Source organism: Staurois parvus, unplaced genomic scaffold (genome assembly GCF_062004578.1).
Source record: "Staurois parvus isolate SC_StPar_1 unplaced genomic scaffold, SC_StPar_1.0 ptg000132l, whole genome shotgun sequence".
In the NCBI taxonomy this organism is placed as follows: domain Eukaryota; kingdom Metazoa; phylum Chordata; class Amphibia; order Anura; family Ranidae; genus Staurois; species Staurois parvus.
Genome location: NW_028317928.1, coordinates 736298 through 758044, shown reverse-complemented (window position 1 = coordinate 758044; position 21747 = coordinate 736298). Strand labels below are relative to the sequence as shown.

Below are 21747 nucleotides of genomic sequence, written 5' to 3'. Positions count from 1 at the left end.
TCCCACCGGATATCCGGTGTGTTTTGTAGCTCAGAGGAGGCGGACTGGGCAGTGTGTCAGTTAATGGAGGGGAGGCAGAGGGGCAGCACGGGACTCATTGTTCCCATTGTGGGTGACTGGCGGTTATTATACCTTATTACTTTATATATTTGTTTAGTATACATTTTATTAATTGTCATTGTCATACCTCATAGAAGATCATATAATAGTACAGGATAGAATAACATGAATATGTATTATTGTTGTTATTATACGTAATAGAACATATGATGTCATAATATCCATACTTCTTCATAACACTCCGCTGTCATTATTGTTCCTCTGATTATTGATCTCACATTTGTCCTCCTCACAGGGCTGAATTTATAGGTTTGGAATCCATTTTCTATGTCGTAAAAAAAAAAGTCACCGGAAAGATGAAAGAATCTGCATTAGAGCGACCGATCGCAGAGACAGAACGGGGTCACGTGACTGAGAGGATCATACGGCTCTCCCTGGATATCATCTACCTGCTGACCGGAGAGGTGAGGAGGATTCTGGGAGGTCACATGATGTCACTCTCATCTCTATTAATAAAACAGACCTGACCAGAGAGGTGAGGAAGATTCTGGGAGGTCAAATGACATCACTCCTATCTCTATTAACATCCTGTGTATACGTCCTTGAGGTGATAGCTGGATCATGGCTGGCTGACCATGGAGATGAAGGCGAAGCTTACATTTTCTAAACGTCTCTATGGTGTATGAAACCAGAAGCGACAATGAAATTTGTCATTTTATGGTTTATCGGTCATTACTGGCTAGTATAGCTGCCAATCAAACCGGTCTCAGTTTGATTGGCTGGTTTGGAGGGCAGAGCAGAGATTTGGGGTCTAATAGAAAACGAATACATTACACAACTGACCAGAGAGGTGAGGAGGATTCTGGGAGGGTAATACGATGCACAATACTTTTTATCTCCTTATTTAGGATTATGGACCAATAAAGAAGCCCAGTGATCCCCCACCTCCCTCCCTGTTCCTGGAGAGAAACAACGACAACAAGATTCTAGAGGTCACCCAGAAGATCATTGATCTGCTGACAGGAGAGGTGAGCGGTGCCGGGAATTCTGGGACATTCTCCAGTAACAGACCAGGGATGTGTCTGGATGGTGACTGTATCATTGTGTGTGTCAGGTTCCTATAAGGTGTCAGGATGTCACTGTCTATTTCTCCATGGAGGAGTGGGAGTATTTAGAAGGACACAAGGATCTCTACAAGGACGTCATCATGGAGGATCGGCCGCCCCTCACATCACCGGGTAAGAGGAGACATATTTTTGGTGGTGTTTGTGTGTCCAGGTTTATAATAACATTGCGCGCTAATACAGTTGTGTTCAAAATAATAGCAGTGTGTTGAAAAAAGTGAATAAAGCTCAAAATCCTTCTAATAGCTTTTATTTCCATACACACAAATGCATTGGAAACACTACACATTATATTCCAAATCAAAACATGAAGAGAAATATATCAAATTTGTGCTGTTCCTCCAAAAATTTGAAGAAAAGTGAATATTAGACTGTTCAAAAAAATAGCAGTGTTTGTATTCTTCTTTACAAACTCAAACATTCACTATATAAACTGAAAAATGTTTGAAGATTTTGCTTTCCTTTGAATCACTTAATTTTTATTTAGTTGTATAAGCACTGTTTCTGAGAACTGCTGTACATCTGTGTTGCATGGAGTCAACCAACGTCTGGCACCTGTGAACAGGTATTCCAGCCCAGGATGATTGGACTACTGTCAGGAATGGACTCAGCACTGGTGGTGGGACTCACCTGCCGTATGGGCTGCAGTACCAGGGCTGACCAGCGGGTGCTCTCAGCAGCTAGAAGCTCACTTCTGCAATCAGCCAAACCTGGGGCTGATTGCAGAAAGGTGTATTTAAGGCATGACCAGGCCTGTGATCTGGGCCTTGGTGTATGTTTTCCCATGAGCCTCTGTACCTGGTATCCTGTGTTCCTGCTTCGTTGCTGACCCTGCTTGATCCTGACCTCTGCTGACCGTCTCCTGTTGAACCCCTAGCTTGCCTGACCATCCTTCTGCCTGATCCCCTGTACCGCGCTGCCCGTGAGTTACTGAACCCAGCTTGTGACCCTGATGATTCTCTGCCTACTCCTTTGGTACCTTGCTGCCCGCACATTGCTGACCTGGCCCGTCTGACCACGCTAACTACTCTGCCATCCATCCATCCTGCACGGATCCAGCCATCCCTGCTCACACCTTCTGCCTCTTCACATCAGGCTTTCTACCTGCACATACCTCTGGCGGATCCCTCTACCACTAGCAGGTGTACTCAGGGGCCGCGACCTGGTTCCTGTCTGCTCCAAGTCCATCCCCACCATCAGGGGCCCTGGTGAATAAGCAGACTGGGACTTAGACTCCGCGCCCTGGGGAATCCTGTCCTGAGGACCGCTAGATGTACCACCAAACGGTCATTACAGAACCCTACGGCCGGCCTGACCATTCCACCTCTCCAGCCCTGACTATGCCTGTATTCCTGCACCTCCTAAGATTAGTGGAAGGTTGGTTTGCTCACTGTGCGTTTATTTATATATATATATATATATATATATATATATATATATATATCTGGGTGGCTAATAATAAACTGTGTTATTATACTATACCTGAAACCTGCATTTCCCTGTGTCAGTCCACACCTTGCTGGTCACTCCTAGATTCCTGACAACTACATTCCACAGTTCTCTATTTCTTGGTTTTGCCTCAGAAACTGCATTTTTGATGTCACCCCACAGGTTTTCTATTGGATTAAGATCCGGGGATTGGGCTGGCCACTCCATATCAATCTTGTTGGTCTGGAACCAAGATGTTGCACGTTTACTGGTGTATTTGGGGTCATCATCTTGTTGGCACACCCATTTCAAGGGCATTTCCTCTTCAGCATAAGGCAGCATGACCTCTTCAAGTATTCTGATGTATTCAAACTGATCCATGATCCCTGGTATGCGATAAATAGGCCCAACACCGTAGTATGAGAAACATCCCCATATCATGATGCTTGCGCAACCATGCTTCACTGTCTTCACAGTGTACTGTGGCTTGAATTCAGTGTTTGGGGGTTGTCTGACAAACTGCCTCCGGCCACTAGACCCAAAAAGGACAATCTTACTTTCATCAGTCCACAAAATGTTGCGCCATTTTTCTTTAGGCCAGTCAGTGTCCTTTTTGGCACATGTCTTTTTTTTAACAGTGTGACTTTGCGGGGGCTTCTTGCAGATAGCTTGGCTTCACATAGGCGTCTTCTAATTGTAACAGTACTCACAGGTAACTTTAGACCTTCTTTCATCTTCCTGGAGCTGATTGTTGGCTGAGTCCTTGCCATTTTGGCTATTCTTCTATCCATTTGAATGGTAGTTTTTCGCTTTCTTCCACATCTTTCAGGTTTTGGTTGCCATTTTAAAGCATTTGCGATCATTTTAGCTGAGCAGCCTATCATTTTCTGCACTTCTTTATATGTTTTCCCCTCTCCAATCAACTTTTTTTAATCAAGGTACGCTGTTCTTCTGAACAATGTCTGGAACGACCCATTTTCCTCAGAATTTCAGAGAGAAATGCACTGTAACTAGCATGTACAACATTTGCTGCCTTCCTTCCTTAAATAAGGGCAATAATTGCCACCTGTTTTTCAAAGAATGAATGACCTCACTAATAGAATTCCACACTGCTATTATTTTGAACATGCCCCTTTCAATGAGTGATTCAATGACACAGAATCAGCAGCATGCATGTCATGACTGTTGGGTCTGTTGGATTTCTATTACTCTACTACACCTGTTAGTAAATTATTTGCCATGTAGAAATATCATTTCTACCAAAAACAGTGATTGATCAGGTTAGTGATGTCTGACTGCTATTATTTTGAACACAACTGTATGTCCCATTTTTTCCTTTTAGAATTACTTCCGGCCACTGAAACCTCTGAAGATGTTGAGGCCCACATCTTGGAACACACAAATGATGACCAAACCCTGAAGTCACTTGAACCTGGTGGAAATTCTAACATGGTCTCAGAGAGTACCTCACATGAGGAAAAAGGCCTCGTAGAAAACAGGAGCTGTACACCGCCTGGTCCAATAGTATGTCCAGCCACGAACATCAAGGAGGAACCACCAGAAGATGATGATGTCATCATCACCAAAATCCTGATATCTACCGAGCAGGACCCCAGGGATTGCAGCTTCAATAAGGTACAGAACAAGCCAGTTGTACATGGAAGAATGGGCCTTCCTAAGAGACATAATGGTGGTCTGAAATCTTCAAAAACCCACAACGGGTCATATAAACACTGTTTACTGGTTGAAAAGCCAGAGAGTACGAGGACCTACGAGTGCCGGCAGTGTGGGAAATGTTTCATGAGTGACTCCGAACTTTCTAAGCACCAGCTGACCCACACGGTGTCCCAAGCCTTTATCTGCTCTGTCTGTGGCAAGTGTTTCTTCACCGAGTCGGATCTTGGCGATCACATGGAGGGCCACTTCAATGCCAAGACCACCTACGACGTGCCTTTTGACCCGGACTCAGTGCTGTACTCCCGCCTGGTCCAAAATGAGCCCTTTCGGTGCCACTACTGCGGAGAAAATTTTGACGGCAAGTTGGAGCTGTCTACCCACCAGCTGATCCACTTTAAGAACCCCTACACATGCGCGGAGTGTGGAAGGAACTTCCTAAGCAAGTCGGGCCTTGTCACCCACCAAAAAACCCACTCAAAGCAGTTCGATTGCCCCACGTGTGGGAAGAGCTTCTTGTCCAAAGCCAACCTACTTCTGCACCAGGAGGTCCACCTGAACAGCAAGCCTGATCTAGCTCCTGATATGGAGGCCAGCTTCGATGGGGATTCGGACATCATCGTGCGCCAGATCGACGAGCTCTTCTCCTGCACTGAGTGCGGGGAGGTTTTCGACGGCAAGGACATCTTTCTGCAGCACCAGCAAAGCCATTCGAGCGCCAACCAGTACGCCTGCCCAGAATGCGGGAAGTTTTTCAACCGAAAGTCAAGCCTGTCCTTGCACCACAGGGTCATCCACCAGGGCAACGTCCTCTACGCTTGCCCAGACTGCGGCAAGGGCTTCAGCTGCCATTCAGAGTTGGCCCGGCACATTCGGGTTCACACGGGGGAGCAGCCGTACTCCTGCACGGAATGCGGCAAATGCTTTTCCTTCAAGTCAGCCCTCGTCCGACACCAGAGGATTCACAGCGGCAACAGACCTTACGTCTGCCCCGTGTGCCGCAAAGGTTTTTCCTGCAACTCGGCGCTTCAGAGGCATCAGTCCGTCCACTTGAAGGAAAGTTTTGTGTTTTATAAGCCTGGTTAACGAGGTGACTAATATAAAGGAGGACTCTTCTGTGTAGGAAAATGCGCCAAGTAGCATAGCTCCGTCATACTTTCAGAAACACTAAATTTTAGTTGTTGAACCTCGGTGTTTCTAACCATGTAATAGCAGAGCTTGTCCAAACCAAGGTAGAAAGCTTCCCCGTTGTAGCAGTGCAAGGGTGTGGGGCAGCCATGGACTTCATCAGGGTGTCGTATACTGGGTTAGGGCTGTGATACTACCAAACCAAGGTAGAAAGCTTCCCCGTTGTAGCAATGCAAGGGTGTGGGGCAGCCATGGACTTCGTCAGCGTGTCGTATGCTGGGTCAGGGCTGTGATACTATCAAATCAAGGTAGAAAGCTTCCCAGTTGTAGCAATTCAAGGGTGTGGGGCAGCCATGGATTTTGTCAGGGTATCGTATACTGAATTAGGGCTGTGAAACTAGAAAAAGGTGTAAGAAATCTTAAGTAGGTTATAGCAGCTTCTCCTTACAAATCAAATCTCCTAACTTTGTCCTTCATCTGCTGTAGAATGAGGAAAGGCCACCAAAGAGGAAACCACCAATGTTGACATCTGTTTGTTCAGTGAATCCCTACAAAAGCCTGCTTCACACGGGTTTGTCAGGAAAAAAATATAAAATGAATTCTAGTGCAAAAAACACAATAGAATGCCCATTTTTGGTTAAAATATAAAAGGTGAGATTGCATCGAGTAGAGAGATACCAAACATTCCATGTCTTAAAATTGCGTGTGCTCTCGATATTGCCAAAAATTACCCAAAAAATCGCCATAGGTCACGCTTTAAAAATGTTTACAGCTCATTGGTTTAGAGTTTGCTAGCAGCTCTTGTGCTAGAATTATTGTTCTCATTCTGACGTTCGTGGTGATATGTCACGTGTGTGGTGCGACCGCGGTTTGCATGCACGCCCTGGGCATGCGTCTGTGCAGGTGTGTTGGGCAACGGGGGTTATGGCAATTTTTGTTTTTTCATTATATTTTCATTTCTAAAACTTTTCTATTTATTTTTCCTTGATTGCTATCACAAGGGGTTAATAAACCCCTATGGTGATAGCATTGGACAGGTGCTCTTTATGGAGACATTAGGGGTCTGATAGACCCCAGTGTCTCCTTTGCCCCTAGCACCATCTAAGCCAGAGGTGTTGAAGTCCATTCCATCACGGTTGCCCTCAAAGGGCCAGTTGTATCTGTAAGACTAGATGTCCAAAGCACCCCACCCCCAATACATCAGATGTCAAGAATCCCACATCCACCCTAACATCATTGTGCACATCATTAGGTGATGGCAAGATTGCGCAATGCGTTTCCAAGCATGCGTGATGTCTGTGTTGGACAGGCGCACTCCTTTCTCAAGTTTGGACAGTGAGGTCCCACTTCAAAGCTCACCTTACACTATACCAGGGGTCTCCAAACTATGGCCCTCCAGATGTTGAAGTACTACAAGTCCCATCATGCCTCTGGGAGTCAAAGGCAGGGCTTGATACAGTGAAGGCGGCCAGGTTAGACTAGCCATATACGACCTTGATTGCTCTAGTTCAGGGGTCTCCAAACTATGGACCTCCAGATGCTGAAGTACTACAAGTCCCATCATGCCTCTAGGAGTCAAAGGCAGGGCTTGACAAGTTTGCTGTGAATCTATGAGCCCGTTCAACAAAAAAAAGTCAGGAGGCAAGAATGCGCAACGCGTTTCCAGGCGTGTGTGATGTCTGTGTTGGACAGGCCCACTCCTTTCTGAAGCTTGGACAGTGAAGTCCCACTTCAAAGCTCACCATACACTATACCAGGGTCCTCCAAACTATAGCCCTCCAGATGAAGTACTACAAGTCCCATCATGCCTCTGGCACTCTTGCCCGTGGCTGTCACAGTCTTGCAAGGATTCATGGGACTTGCAGTTCCTCAACACCTGGAGGGCCATAGTTTTGGAGACCCCTGCGTTATACAATCTACATTATACATTGTACAATCTCCTTAGATCTTCCAGCAACTGATGTGCTGCAAGGGCCTGCCTGATTGTAAAGCATCATTTAGGTAGGTCCTCATATAATTGAAGTACTACAAGTCCCATCATGCCTCTGGGAGTCTTGCCTGTGGCTGTCAGTCTTTGGGACTTGCAGTTGGCCATAGTTTTGGAGACCTCTGCACTATACAATTGGATTGTACAATCTCCTTAGATCTTCCAGCAACTGATGTCCTGCCTGATTGCAAAGCATCCTTTAAGTAGGTCCTCATATAATTGAAGTACTGTAAGTCCCATCATGCCTCTGGGAGTCTTGCCTGTGGATGTCAGTCTTTCAAGGCCTCATGGGACTTGCAGTTCCTCAGCTACTGGATGGCCATAGTTTAGAGACCCCTGCATTATACAATCGGATTGTACAATCTCCTTAGATCTGCCAGCAACTGATATGCTGCAAGGGCCTGCCTGATTGCAAAGCATCATTTAGGTAGGTCCTGACAGTCTTGCAAGGCCTCATGGGACTTGCACTTCCTCAACACCTGGAGGGCCATAGTTCGGAGACCCCTCTATAGGAGACTGCTCAGAGATTGTACAATGTGTATGGGCAGCTGAACACAGAAGTGGAGGAGAGCCTGTGTGGTGGTCCATGGAGCAGAAGCCAAAAACATTAAATTAACAGAAAACTGGGTTGGCGAGAATTGCAGGAAGGCCTATCCTTCCACCCATCACCTACTCACGTCCTGGGGCTCACTGTGACCGCGTGAAGCTGGAGGTAGAGCCTGCAGAGTGAGGCCAAGCTTTGGACAGACAACCCCCGCCATCTGTCCGCTGATCCCTCCAAGCGGATAAGTCTGCTCATGTGTTACCTGTCTTCAATAGAGGACACAAGGTACAGCGTTGTCTCCAGTGCCGCAGACATCTTCCCAAAGAGCGGCCATTGGTCATCAAAATGACCCCGCCCCCTTGCAGTGTAATTGATGAGCTATAGACACATACGGACTTTACTACTATACAGGAGTGTTATCCTATCATAGACGGGTGTTTTTTTTTTTTTCTTCTTTTCAATGGGCTGACAAAATCCCAGGCACCAGTGTGCAATTTCTAGTTGACCTGGCACCTGGGATTTGTCAAGCCCTGGACAAAGGCCTGCTTTGCCTATTGATAAGTCTGGCTCTGATTTACAAGTAGACATTCCTAGTCAATGTAGACCAGGATACTCTGTAGTATAGATGGTGCCACACCGCAGCCACGCCTTAACACCTTGGCCAGTAGGATTTTTTTCTGTAGCTAGTGGGTACAGTGGGGCAAAAAAGTATTTAGTCAGTCTCCAATTGTGCAAGTTCTCCCTCTTAAAAAGATGAAAGAGGCCTGTAATTAGCATCATAGGTAGACCTCAACTAGAAGAGACAAAATGAGAAAAAAATCCAGACAATCACATTGGCTGATTTGTAAAGAATTTATTTGCAAATTATGGTGGAAAATAAGTATTTGGTCACCTACAAACAAGCAAGATTTCTGGCTCTTGCAGACCTTCTTTAAGAGGCTCCTCTGTCCTGCACTCATTACCTGTATCAATGGCACCTGTTTGAACTTGTTATCAGTATAAAAGACACCTGTCCACAACCTCAACAGTCACACTCCAAACTCCACTATGGTGAAGATCAAAGAGCTGTCGAAGGACACCAGAAACAAAATTGTAGACCTGCACCAGGCTGGGAAGACTGAATCTGCAATAGGCAAGCAGCTTGGTGTGAACAAATCAACTGTGGGAGAAATAATTAAAATGGAAGACATACAAGACCACTGATAATCTCCCTCGATCTGGGGCTCCACGCACGATCTCGCCCCGTGGGGTCAAAATGATCACAAGAACAGTAAGCAAAAATCCCAGGACCACACGGGGGGACCTAGTGAATGACCTGCAGAGAGCTGGGACCAATGTAACAAAGGCTACCATCAGTAACACACTACGCCGCCAGGGACTCAGATCTTGCAGTGCCAGACGTGTCCCTCTGCTTAAGACAGTAAATGTCCGGGCCCATCTGAAGTTTGTTAGAGAGCATTTGGATGATCCAGAAGAGGATTGGGAGAATGTCATATGGTCAGATGAAACCAAAATAGAACTGTTTGGTAGAAACACAACTCTTCGTGCTTGGAGGAGAGAGAATGCTGAGTTGCATCCAAAGAACACCATACCTACTGTGAAGCATGGGGGTGGCAACATCATGCTTTGGGGCTGTTTGGATGGATGACTGATCCATGTACAGGACAGAATGAATGGGGCCATGTATCGTGAGATTTTGAGTGCAAACCTTCTTCCATCAGCAAGGGCATTGAAGATGAAACGTGGCTGGGTCTTCCAACATGACAATGATCCCAAACATACCGCCCGGGCAACAAAGGAGTGGCTTCGTAAGAAGCATTTCAAGGTCCTGGAGTGGCCTAGCCAGTCTCCAGATCTCAACCCCGTAGAAAACCTTTGGAGTGAGTTGAAAGTCCGTGTTGCCCAGCGACAGGCCCAAAACATCACTGCTCTAGAGGAGATCTGCATGGAGGAATGGGCCAACATACCAGCAACCGTGTGTGCCAACCTTGTGAAGACTTACAGGAAACGTTTGACCTCTGTCATTGCCAACAAAGGATATATAACAAAGTATTGAGATGAACTTTTGATATTGACCAAATACTTATTGCCAATTACAGGCCTCTCATCTTTTTAAGTGGGAGAACTTGCACAATTGGTGGCTGACTAAATACTTTTTTGCCCTACTGTATGTAATAGTGCCGGACCAGTAGGTTTTGAGAAGAGAGGGTGTTCTCCTTAGATTAGGGGTGTCGAGCTGGCGGCCCTCCAGCTGTTGCGAAACTACAAGTCCCATCATGCCTCTGCCTTTGGGAGTCATGCTTGTAACTGTCAATCCTGCAATGCTTCATGGGATTTGTAGTTTGGCAACAGCTGGAGGACCGCCAGTTTGACACTCGTGCCTTAGAAGATGTGGTGTGTGTAGGCCCTGTTCAGGTTCTAGGCTGCTGCGTCTCCGATCATGGATAAATCGATCAGAAGATCAAATCCTGGATATGTGGTTGGGGGCACCTAGTAGAAATAATCATCTAGCCTGGAAGTTTTTCTTTTTTGGTTTTACTAGACCTCAGACCCTGCATACACTACATCCGTGCCCCCCACAGTACACACAACATGGAAATGCAATTATTGTAGTAAATAGCAAAAGAAGACATCCCATCCATTGCTAAATACCTTTTATCATCAGCAGTCTTCTGACTTCTATCAGTGTCCGGCTGAGCACTGGCTAATCTTGTAGGAGTAGTTTTCATTCTTCTCTGACTGCCCTATGAGGCTGCATGACCCCTGACCCTCTGGACAGTGCTGATTGGCCCTGTGCTGATCACATGTACCTCCCCCCCCCCCCCCCCCCCAAAAAAAAAAAAAAACTTGCAATACACACCAAACTGAGAATAAGCAGAGTGCCTTCTAGGGCTCTGTACTATCAAAAGGTAGACTGGGGACAGTATAAGAAGGGGAGGATCAGAGAAGACAGGATCAAACAGCCTTGTTACACAGAGCAGAGGATTAACCCCTTAGGTTCCACAGTGAGTAGAACTGCATGTAGAGAATGATTTTACTAAATGTTTATTGAAGAGGAATATCCGATATAAGCAACGCATTTCGGGGGTTGGGACGCCGTATTGTTTAGGGCTCATGTAGGGGTTTGTGAGTTCAGGCCGAGTTTGCTGAATACCCCGGGGTTGAGTGTTTGCGTAACCTGAACACCATGAAGGCAGCCAGCTTAGACTAGCCATACACGTCCTTGATTTCTCTAGTTCAGGGGGTCTCCAAACTATGGCCCTCCAGATGCTGAAGTACTACAAGTCCCATCATGCCTCTGGGAATCAAAGGCAGGGCTTGACACGGTGAAGGCAGCCAGGTTAGACTAGCCATACATGACCTTGATTGCTCTAGTTCAGGGGTCTCCAAACTATGGCCCTCTAGATGCTGAAGTACTACAAGTCCCATCATGCCTCTAGGAATCAAAGGCAGGGCTGGACATGTTTGCTGTGAATCTAGGAGCCAGCTAAAAAAAAAAGTCAGGAGGCAAGAATGCGCAACGTGTTTCCAAGCATGTGTGATGTCCATGTTGGACAGGCGCACTCCTTTCTCAAGCTTAGACAGTGAGGTCCCACTTCAAAGCTCACCATACCAGGGGTCTCCAAACTATGGTCCTCCAGCTGTTGAAGTGCTACAAGTCCCATCATGCCTCTGTGAGTCTTGCCTGTGGCTGTCACAGTCTTGCAAGGCCTCACGGGACTTGCAGTTCCTCAGCTACTGGAGGGCCATAGTTTGGAGACCCCTGGTATGGTGAGATTTGAAGTAGGACTTCACTGTCCAAGCTTGAGAAAGGAGTGCGCCTGTCCAACACGGACATCACGCATGCTTGGAAACACGGTGCGCATTCTTGCCTCCTGACTTTTTTTTAGCTGGCTCCTAGATTCACAGCAACCTTGTCAAGCCCTGCCTTTGACTCCCAGAGGCATGATGGGACTTGTAGTACTTCAACATCTGGAGGGCCATAGTTTGGAGACCCCTGAACTATACAATCGGATTGTACAATCTCCTTAGATTTTCCAGCAGCTAATGTGCTGCAAGGGCCTGCCTGGTTGCAAAGCATCATTTAGGTAGGTCCTCATATAATTTAAGTTCTACAACTCCCATCATGCCCATGGGACTCTTGCCTGTGGCTGTCAGTCTTGCAAGGGCTCACGGGACTTGCAGTTCCTCAGCTCCTGGAGGGCCATAGTTTGGAGACCCCTGCTGTAGTTCCTCACCGAATGAGAGAAATCCCTCCATCCATGATAAACAGGGTTAATGGAGCAATCTGCACTGCTGGCTGTTGTATTCAGACAGTCCCATTGCCCGCGACTGCCTGGACACCCAAACAGTTGACTGCATCTGATAGGATACGGTCTCTCTTTGGCAATTTTCTATTGGGTTCCTTCTACCTTTTTTGGGTTTTGAGGAGCTGAGAATGGCTAGTTCAATAGTGACACTCATCCCCTATTATAAATTCTGCCTTGATTAACCCGCAGGCCACAAGGAACGGGGAGGCCCATCCCCCGAAACGTGGTAGCCACACAGGACGTAAACATATTAGACGGATCTCCAAGCGACATGACCATTGCTGACCGAGATGTGCGGCGGTGTCACCGAGCGTACGAGGAAGGCCTCCGAGGACACTCTCTGGAATACATTCTGCCCTCGGTTGGCTTGTTAATTGTCTTCTACATGCAGGGGTGTCAAGCTGGTGGCCCTCCAGCTGTTACAGAACTACAAGTCCCAGGAGGCATTGCAAGCCTGACCGTTACACAAGCATGGCTCCCAAAGGCAATGGCATGATGGGACTTGTAGTTCCTCAACAGCTGGAGGGCTGCCAGTTTGACGCCTGTGTTCTACAATATATATTGTGGATGCTGATTGCACTACCTGAGTCGCCATCTAGCCAAATGCGATTAAAAAAAAAAAAAGATGGTGAATACGTTTTTAAAATATGAAAAGACCTCTATGGCTAAAACCTGTGGGCGGGGTGAAATGTGTCACAGGGTGTGGCCTGGGAGGAACTAATGGAAGCATGGGCTATTTTCTCGTTTTTATCTTATTTTTTCCTCCATGAAAAGAATGGCGGCAAATTTGACTTGAAATGATTTACTCAAAAAAGGACACCCTGCAGCGCCGCGGTATTGGAATCGACTTGGTCTGTTTTGGCATCTCCAACTACCTCATGAACCCGCTGCAGAGACATTGGAAGGGTAGGGGGCGCCCCGATGGAAGGATCAGCTTTTTAAAGTCGGGATTTCAAAGCCGTTAAAGCCGCAGCATGGTGCAGTTTTGGCACTGACCGCCAGCAGGAGGCCAGCGTTGGTCTTCGCTCTTTAGTTCGTTCTTCCTCGTTCGATGGAGCAGCGCTGAGAAGAATCGAGAGATGGATGGGACTGTAGTGAGGATCGTGAGAAATGCAAAATTAATGTTAATGGAGGTGGAGGAAAATATTCTGCTGTGCGACTTGGGCATTGGCTCAGACGGGCTATAAAGAGGACCTGTGGAATGGTGAGCCTCCATCCGTGCCATCGGTAAATACAAAGCATAATAAAGAAAGAAAGAAAATGACGTTCTGAAATTGAGAATATTTCTACATCGGTCTACCTGCTAACCTACCTACCAGTACCTGCTAACCTACCCAACCAGTACCTGCTAACCTACCCAACCAGTACCTGCTAACCTACCCACCAGTACCTGCTAACCCACCTACCAGTACCTGCTAACCTACCTACTAGTAGAGCAGTATCGTCAGACTCCGTTCTATCGCGGGTCGTATCAGCATTATGGTTGCCCTCAAAGGGCCGGTTGTATCTATAAGACTAGATGTCCAGAGCACCCCACCTCGATTACATCAGATGTCAGAATCCCACACCCTCCCTAACATCACCGCGCACCCCCTATGGGGTATATATTTATATTCATTGACTTTTGTTTTTTAAAAACACAATTGACAAAAAAAATTTGTAATTTCTCAATGGGACAAATTATAGAATTTTTTTTTTTTTGTCAGCTAATACTGACTTGTGTAGAAAAAAGCATTATAGCATTATTTCACTATTAAATAAGTAAATTAAAAATCACACATATATATATATATATATATATATAGTTTATTTATATTATATAGTAGGATAAAGTGTGTGTATGTATGTGTGTGTGTGTGTGTGTATATATGTATATATATATATAATTTTTTTTATTAATAACATATATATATATACACACACAAAGTGTGTGTGTGTGTGTGTGTATATATATATATATATATATTGTTCATTCATTTTTTTTTTTTCTTTAAATCACACAATTGACAAAAAAAAATTGCGTCATTATAGAATTTTATTTTTTTTTTTTGTCAACTACTACTGACTTGTGTAGAAAAGAGCATTATTTCACTATTAAATAAGTAAATTTATTTTTATATATATATATGAATTTGTATTAATTTTATTTTATTAATTTTTAATTTACTTATTTAATAGTGAAATAATACTCTTTTCTACACAAGTCAGTATTAGTTGACAAAAAAAAATAATTTGCCCCATTGAAAAATTACGCATAAAATTTGTGCATATATATATAATGTGTGTGTATATTTACAGTGGGGCAAAAAAGTATTTAGTCAGCCACCAATTGTGCAAGTTCTTCCACTTAAAAAGATGAGAGAGGCCTGTAATTGGCACCATAGGTAGACCTCAACTATGAGAGACAAAATGAGAAAAAAAATCCAGACAATCACATTGGCTGATTTGGAAAGAATTTATTTGCGAATTATGGTGGAAAATAAGTATTTGGTCAATATCAAAAGTTCATCTCAATACTTTGTTATATATCCTTTGTTGGCAATGACAGAGGTCAAATGTTTCCTGTAAGTCTTCACAAGGTTGGCACACACTGTTGCTGGTATGTTGGCCCATTCCTCCATGCAGATCTCCTCTAGAGCAGTGATGTTTTGGGGCTGTCGCTGGGCAACACGGACTTTCAACTCCCTCCAAAGGTTTTCTATGGGGTTGAGATCTGGAAACTGGCTAGGCCACTCCAGGACCTTGAAATGCTTCTTACGAAGCCACTCCTTCATTGCCTGGGCGGTGTGTTTGGGATCATTGTCATGTTGGAAGACCCAGCCACGTTTCATCTTCAATGCCCTTGCTGATGGCAGGAGGTCTGCACTCAAAATCTCACAATACATGGCCCCATTAATTCTGTCCTGTACATGGATCAGTCATCCTGGTCCCTTTGCGGAGAAACAGCCCCAAAGCATGATGTTGCCACCCCCATGCTTCACAGTAGGTATGGTGTTCTTTGGATGCAACTCAACATTCTCTCTCCTCCAAACATGATGAGTTGTGTTTCTACCAAACAGTTCTATTTTGGTTTCATCTGACCATATGACATTCTCCCAATCCTCTTCTGGATCATCCAAATGCTCTCTAGCAAACTTCAGACGGGCCCGGCATGTACTGGCTTAAGCAGGGGGACACGTCTGGCACTGCAGGATCTGAGTCCCTGGTGGCGTAGTGTGTTACTGATGGTAGCCTTTGTTACGTTGGTCCCAGCTCTCTGCAGGTCATTCACTAGGTCCCCCCGTGTGGTCCTGGGATTTTTGCTCACCGTTCTTGTGGTCATTTTGATCCCACGGGGTGAGATCTTGCGTGGAGCCCCAGATCGAGGGAGATTATCAGTGGTCTTGTATGTCTTCCATTTTCTAATTATTGCTCCCACAGTTGATTTGTTCACACCAAGCTGCTTGCCTATTGCAGATTCAGTCTTCCCAGCCTGGTGCAGGTCTACAATTTTGTTTCTGGTGTCCTTCGACAGCTCTTTTGATCTTCACCATAGTGGAGTTTTTGGAGTGTGACTGTTTGAGGTTGTGTCTTTTATACTGATAACAAGTTCAAACAGGTGTCATTGATACAGGTAATGAGTGCAGGACAGAGGAGCCTCTTAAAGAAGAAGGTACAGGTCTGTGAGAGACAGAAATCTTGCTGGTAGGTGACCAAATACTTATTTTCCACCATAATTTGCAAATAAATTCTTACCAAATCAGCCAATGTGATTGTCTGGATTTTCTTTCTCATTTTGTCTCTCATAGTTCAGGTCTACCTATGATGCCAATTACAGGCCTCTCTCATCTCTTTAAGTGGGAGAACTTGCACAATTGGTGGCTGACTAAATACTTTTTTGCCCCACTGTATATACGCACTTTATGCTAATACATAATATAAATAATTTTTTTTCCTTTATATTATATATTAGCTTAAAGTGTATATGTATGTGTGTGAATAAAATCACTTTTGAAAGACAGTATCACTAATAGCCTTGCTTGGCCTTAAGAAAATAAAATATTTCTTTATCTTAACCCCTTCACGCCGGCTGTACGCAAATGTGCGGCCTCCCCGCGTCTGGGCCTAGACGCTGAGCGGCTGCACATTTGCGTTCATGTAACAAAAAACATGTGCTGAGAGCGCGCGCCTTGCGCACTCCCAGCACGCATGTGCGGTACGCACGGAAAGGTCCCGGTCCGCTCTTTCGATCAGGACCTTTCCCGATCATGTGACCGGCCGTGACGTGATGTCACGGCAGCCACGTGACACTAAGCCCCGTCCCGCCCACCTCCCGGCGCAGGAACTCCTCTTCACGCCGTGACGATCCAGGGTTAAAATGGAACTACACTGTGTCTGAGCACCAGAAACGCTGCTTCATTCATTTTTAGTATTAAAACCCAAACTCCCCCGCCCCCCCCCATCCGTCACTGTTACCATGCTGTTGTGTTGGTGGGCTGTGGTGGGTCTCTCCTTTTGTGTAGACTGAAGAAGGAAGGCCAATGTGGAATCTCCTACAATTGACAACTGTCACGACTCAGGCCCGACCTCTCTATGGTGTCACTGAGACAATCCATTGTTACCATGATCTTTGGACTCTTCTACCGTTTGGCAGATTTAAACTACAGATTTTTTTTTTTTAAATGGGTGAAACGGTTACAGATCTTAACAATTTGAAAATATTGAGCGTTCATAAAAAGACGATGGCTGAACAGGACCTCTTTAGGGATGAACAGAAAGCTTTCAAAGTGTCTGCTGTAGACCAGGGGAGTCAAACTGGTGGCCCTCCAGCTGTTGCGAAACTACAAGTCCCATCATGCCTCTGCCTTTGGGAGTCATGCTTGTAACGGTCAATCTTGCAATGCCTCATGGGACTTGTAGTTTGGCAACAGCTGGAGGGGCCGCCGGTTTGACACCCCTGTGCTGTAGATGATTCTCAAACTCAGGACTACTTCTTGGAATAAACTGGATATACTGGAGATGGAATTGTGGAAAATAAAATAAATTGTATCCTTTCTTTTTTGGGTGGAGTGTTTTGTCATTCTTAATTTTTATTATTGGTTGTTAAAATGTATTCTTTATTTTTATTTATTTTGTAAATATTTGATTCTTTTTATGTGACAACACTGAAGAAATGACACTTTGCTACAATGTGATGTAGTCAGTGTACAGCTTGTATAACATGTAAATTTGCTGTCCTCTCAAAATAACTCAACACACCGCCATTAATGTCTAAACAGCTGGCAACAAAAGTGCGTCCACCCCTAAGTGACAAGGTCCAGATTGGGCTCAATTAGCCATTTTCCCTCCCCGGTGTCATGTGACTCGTTAGTGTTACAAGGTCTCAGGTGTGAATGGGGAGAAGGTGTGTTACATTTGATGTTATTGCTCTCATTCTCTCATACTGGTCACTGGAAGTTCAACATGGCACCTCATGGCAAAGAACTCTCTGAGGATCTGAAGAAAAGAATTGTTGCTCTACATAAAGAGGGCCTAGGCTATAAGAAGATTACCAAGACCCTGAAACTGAGCTGCAGCATAGTGGCCAAGACCATACAGCGGCTTAACAGGACAGGTTCCACTCAGAACTGGCCTCGCCATGGTCCACCAAAGAAGTTGAGTGCACATGCTCAGCGTCATATCCAGAGGTTGTCTTTGGGAAATAGACGTATGAGTGCTGCCAGCATTGCTGCAGAAGTTGAAGGGGTGGGGGGGGTCAGCCTGTCAGTGCTCAGACCATACACCACACACTGCATCAAATTGGTCTGCATGGCTGTCGTCCCAGAAGGAAGCACTTCTAAACATGATGCACAAGAAACCCGCAAACAGTTTGCTGGAGACAAGCAGACTAAGGACATGGATTACTGGAACCATGTCCTGTGGTCTGATGACACCAAGATCAACTGATTTGGTTCAGATGGTGTCAAGCGTGTGTGGTGGCAACCAGGTGAGGAGTACAAAGACAAGTGTGTCTTGCCTACAGTCAATCGTGGCGGGAGTGTCATGTCATGGCTTTGGAGACTGGGCTGCAGGGCAATATTCCAACATGATAACGACCCCAAACACACCTCCAGAACCACCACTGCCTTGCTAAAGAAGCTGAGGACAAAGGTGATGGACTGGCCAAGCTTGTCTCCAGACCTGAACCCTATTCAGCATCTGTGGGGCATCCTCAAATGGAAGGTGGAGGAGCGCAAGGTCTCCAACATGCACGAGCTCCATGATGTCGTCATGGAGGAGCGGAAGAGGACTCCAGTGGCAACCTGTGAAGCTCTGGTGACCTCCATGCCTAAGAGGGTTAAGGCAGTGCTGGAAAATAATAGTGGCCACACAAAATATTGACACTTTGGCTGGGGTGTGCGGGGTGGACTCACTTCTGGGAGATCCTGTACATGTGCACACGTACTAGGACCGTTTTAGACAGGAGCCAGGTAACCTATCAGCATGTCCATGCAATGTGGCATAAAACTGGAGTTCCCGGAGGAAACCCACACAAGAACAAGGAGGACGTGCAAACACCATGTGGGTAGTGTCCTGGTTGGGATTCAAACTGAAGACCCCAGTGCTGCAAAGCATAAATGCCAACTTGGGTTTGGCCGGACCCAGAAGGCAGCTGTCAGTGCTGGGCCAATCATCACAAACCTGGACATTCCCTGGCCTGCAGCTGGTGTACATAGAAGGGTGGGGATGCTGGAGACATCTTTGACTTAATATGGATCAACGGTCGCATTAGGTCCATGTGGCCATAATAGGTCAATGATGTCACCAGCATCTCTGCCCTCATGTGTACATGTAGCTGGCCTTTCCATGCACCTGAACTTTAATGGCCTCCCAGTCATAGTCCATAGGGTTCAATATTGAGTTGGCCCCGCCCTTTGCAGCTATAACAGCATCAACTCCTCTGGGAAGGTCATCCACAAGGTTTAGGAGGGTGTCTATGGGAAGGTTTGATCATTCTTCCAGAAGCACATTTGTCAGGTCAGGCACTGATGTCGGGGGAGGAGGCCTGACTCTCAGTCTCCGCTCTAATTCATCCCAAAGGTGTTCTATGGGGTTGAGGTCAGGACTCTTTGCAGGTTAGTCAAGTTCCTCCACCCCAAACTGGCTCCTCCATGTCTTTATGGACCTTGCTTTGTGCACTGGTGGGCAGTCATGTTGGAACAGGAAAGGGCCATCCCCAAACTCTTCCCCCAAAGTTGGAAGCAAGAAATTGTCCAAAATGTCTTGGAATGCTGACGCCTTAAGAGTTCCCTTCACTGGAACTAGGGGGCCAAGCCCAACCCCTGAAAAGCAACCCCACACCATAATCCCCCCTCCACCAAACTTTACACTTGGCACAATGCAGTCAGGCAAGTACTGTTCTGGTGACTGCCAAACCCAGACACATCCATTGGATTGCCAGACAGAGAAGCGTGATTGGTCACTCCAGAGAACACATCTCCTCTGCTCTAGAGTCCAGTGGAGGTGTGCTTTACACCACGACATCCAACGCGTTGCATTGCACTTGGTGATGTAAGGCTTGGATGCAGCTGCTTGGCCATGGAAACCCATTCCATGAAGCTCTCTACGCACTGATGTTGGGCTCATCTGAAGGCCACACCAAGGTTGGAGGTTTTTAGCTATTGACTCTGCAGACAGCAGGCGACTTCTGCGCACTGTGTGCTTCAGCATGCGCTGACCCCGCTCTGTCATGTGACATGGCCTACCACTTGGTGGCTGAGTTGTTGTTCCCAGTTGCTTTCACTTTGTTATAATCCCACTAACAGTTGAGCGTGGAATATTTAGTAGCCAGGAAATGTCACGGATAGACTTACTGCACAGGTGGCAACCTATCACAGGACCACGCTTGGAGTCACTGAGCTCCTGAGAGCGACCCATTCTTTCACCAATGTTTGTAGAAGCGGTCTGCATGCCTAGGGGCTTGATTGTATACTCCTGAGTCCATGGCGGGGATTGGAACACCTGAATCACATGATTGGGAGGGCTGGTACAATACTTTTGGCAATATAGTGTACTTTGAGCACAATTGCAGAAAAACGTTCCAACAGGCAGAGTGGAGGGGAATGCTTCAGCCCGCTTTGGCCCACTGCAGGTGATGGCGTTCCTGGTGTGATCGTGCTGGTGGATTGGGAATAGGATCTGAACATCTCTGAGCTCATCCCTACACAGGATTTGAAAGTTAGTGGCGATCACCGTAGTAGTGCCAACTACTAAACTGATTACTGGCTTCCATAGCGGTCTCTGGTGTATGGAATATGTATACTTACCTTGGTTCAAGCTGGTTTAATGTAAGTATACAATTAGGATCACCTATAGTTCAGTTTTAAAGAGTGACTCTACCAGAGGGGACCCCTCTGGGTGATCTCTGTACATTGGGGTGACCCCTCTGGGTGATCTCTGTACATTAGGGGGACCCCTCTTTGTGATCTCTGTACATTGGGGGGACCCCTCTAGGTGATCCCTGTACATTGGGGTGACCCCTCTGGGTGATCTCTGTACATTGCAGGGACCCCTCTGGGTGATCTCTGTACATTGGGGGGACCCCTCTTGGTGATCTCTATACATTGGTGGTGACCCCTCTTGGTGATCTCTGTACATTGGGGGGACCCCTCTGGGTGATCTCTGTACATTGGGGGGGGACCCCTCTGGGTGATCTCTGTACATTGCGGAGACCCCTATTGGTGATCTCTGTACATTAGGGTGATCCCTCTGGGTGATCTCTGTACATTGGGGGGGACCCCTCTGGGTGATCTCTGTACATTGCGGGGACCCCTCTGGGTGATCTCTATACATTGCAGGGACCCCTCATGGTGATCTCTGTACACTGGGGGGACCCCTCTGGGTGATCTCTATACATTGCGGGGACCCCTATTGGTGATCTCTGTACATTAGGGGGACCCCTCTGCATAATCTCTGTACATTGGGGGGACCCCTCTGGGTGATCTCTGTACATTGGGGGGACCCCTCTGGGTGATCTCTGTACATTGGGTGGACCCCTATTGGTGATCTCTGTACATTGCGGCGACCCCTATTGGTGATCTCTGTACATTAGGGTGATCCCTCTGGGTAATCTCTGTACATTGGGGGGGACCCCTCTGGGTGATCTCTGTACATTGCGGGGACCCCTCTGGGTGATCTCTGTACATTGCAGGGACCCCTCATGGTGATCTCTGTACACTGGGGGGACCCCTATTGGTGATATCTGTACATTGCAGGCATTTAGCAAACTTTGTTGCAGATTCCTACCCTTTGTTATTGTGAAGAAAGCTGTTTGTGTCTCTGTGTCCATTTGCGGAGTGAATCTGTATGGGAGTCATTTCATAATTATCAATCATCTGCTGCACCTGCAGGGCTCTGAGGAAAGCGGCAAGGTCTGCATCCCTTTAGACGTGATTTTTCCTTTGGCAGTATCTCACCAAAAATGTTTATTTTCATTGCAGGGGATGCCCCAAATCTGACTTGTATCTTGGTACA

At 46.3% G+C, this 21747-nt stretch overlaps 1 protein-coding gene across 1 annotated transcript; it reads left to right on the top strand.

The window, feature by feature from the left end:
* The first annotated feature begins 3 nt into the window (after nucleotides 1–3).
* On the top strand, nucleotides 4–10079 carry LOC149466110 (uncharacterized). The gene is made up of 5 exons (XM_089672792.1): nucleotides 4–108; nucleotides 356–524; nucleotides 969–1088; nucleotides 1175–1298; nucleotides 3955–10079. Exons 2-5 carry the CDS (start codon nucleotides 417–419, stop codon nucleotides 5370–5372), a joined length of 1770 nt encoding a protein of 589 aa, XP_089528918.1. The 5' UTR covers nucleotides 4–108; nucleotides 356–416; the 3' UTR covers nucleotides 5373–10079.
* The last annotated feature ends 11668 nt before the right edge of the window (nucleotides 10080–21747 follow it).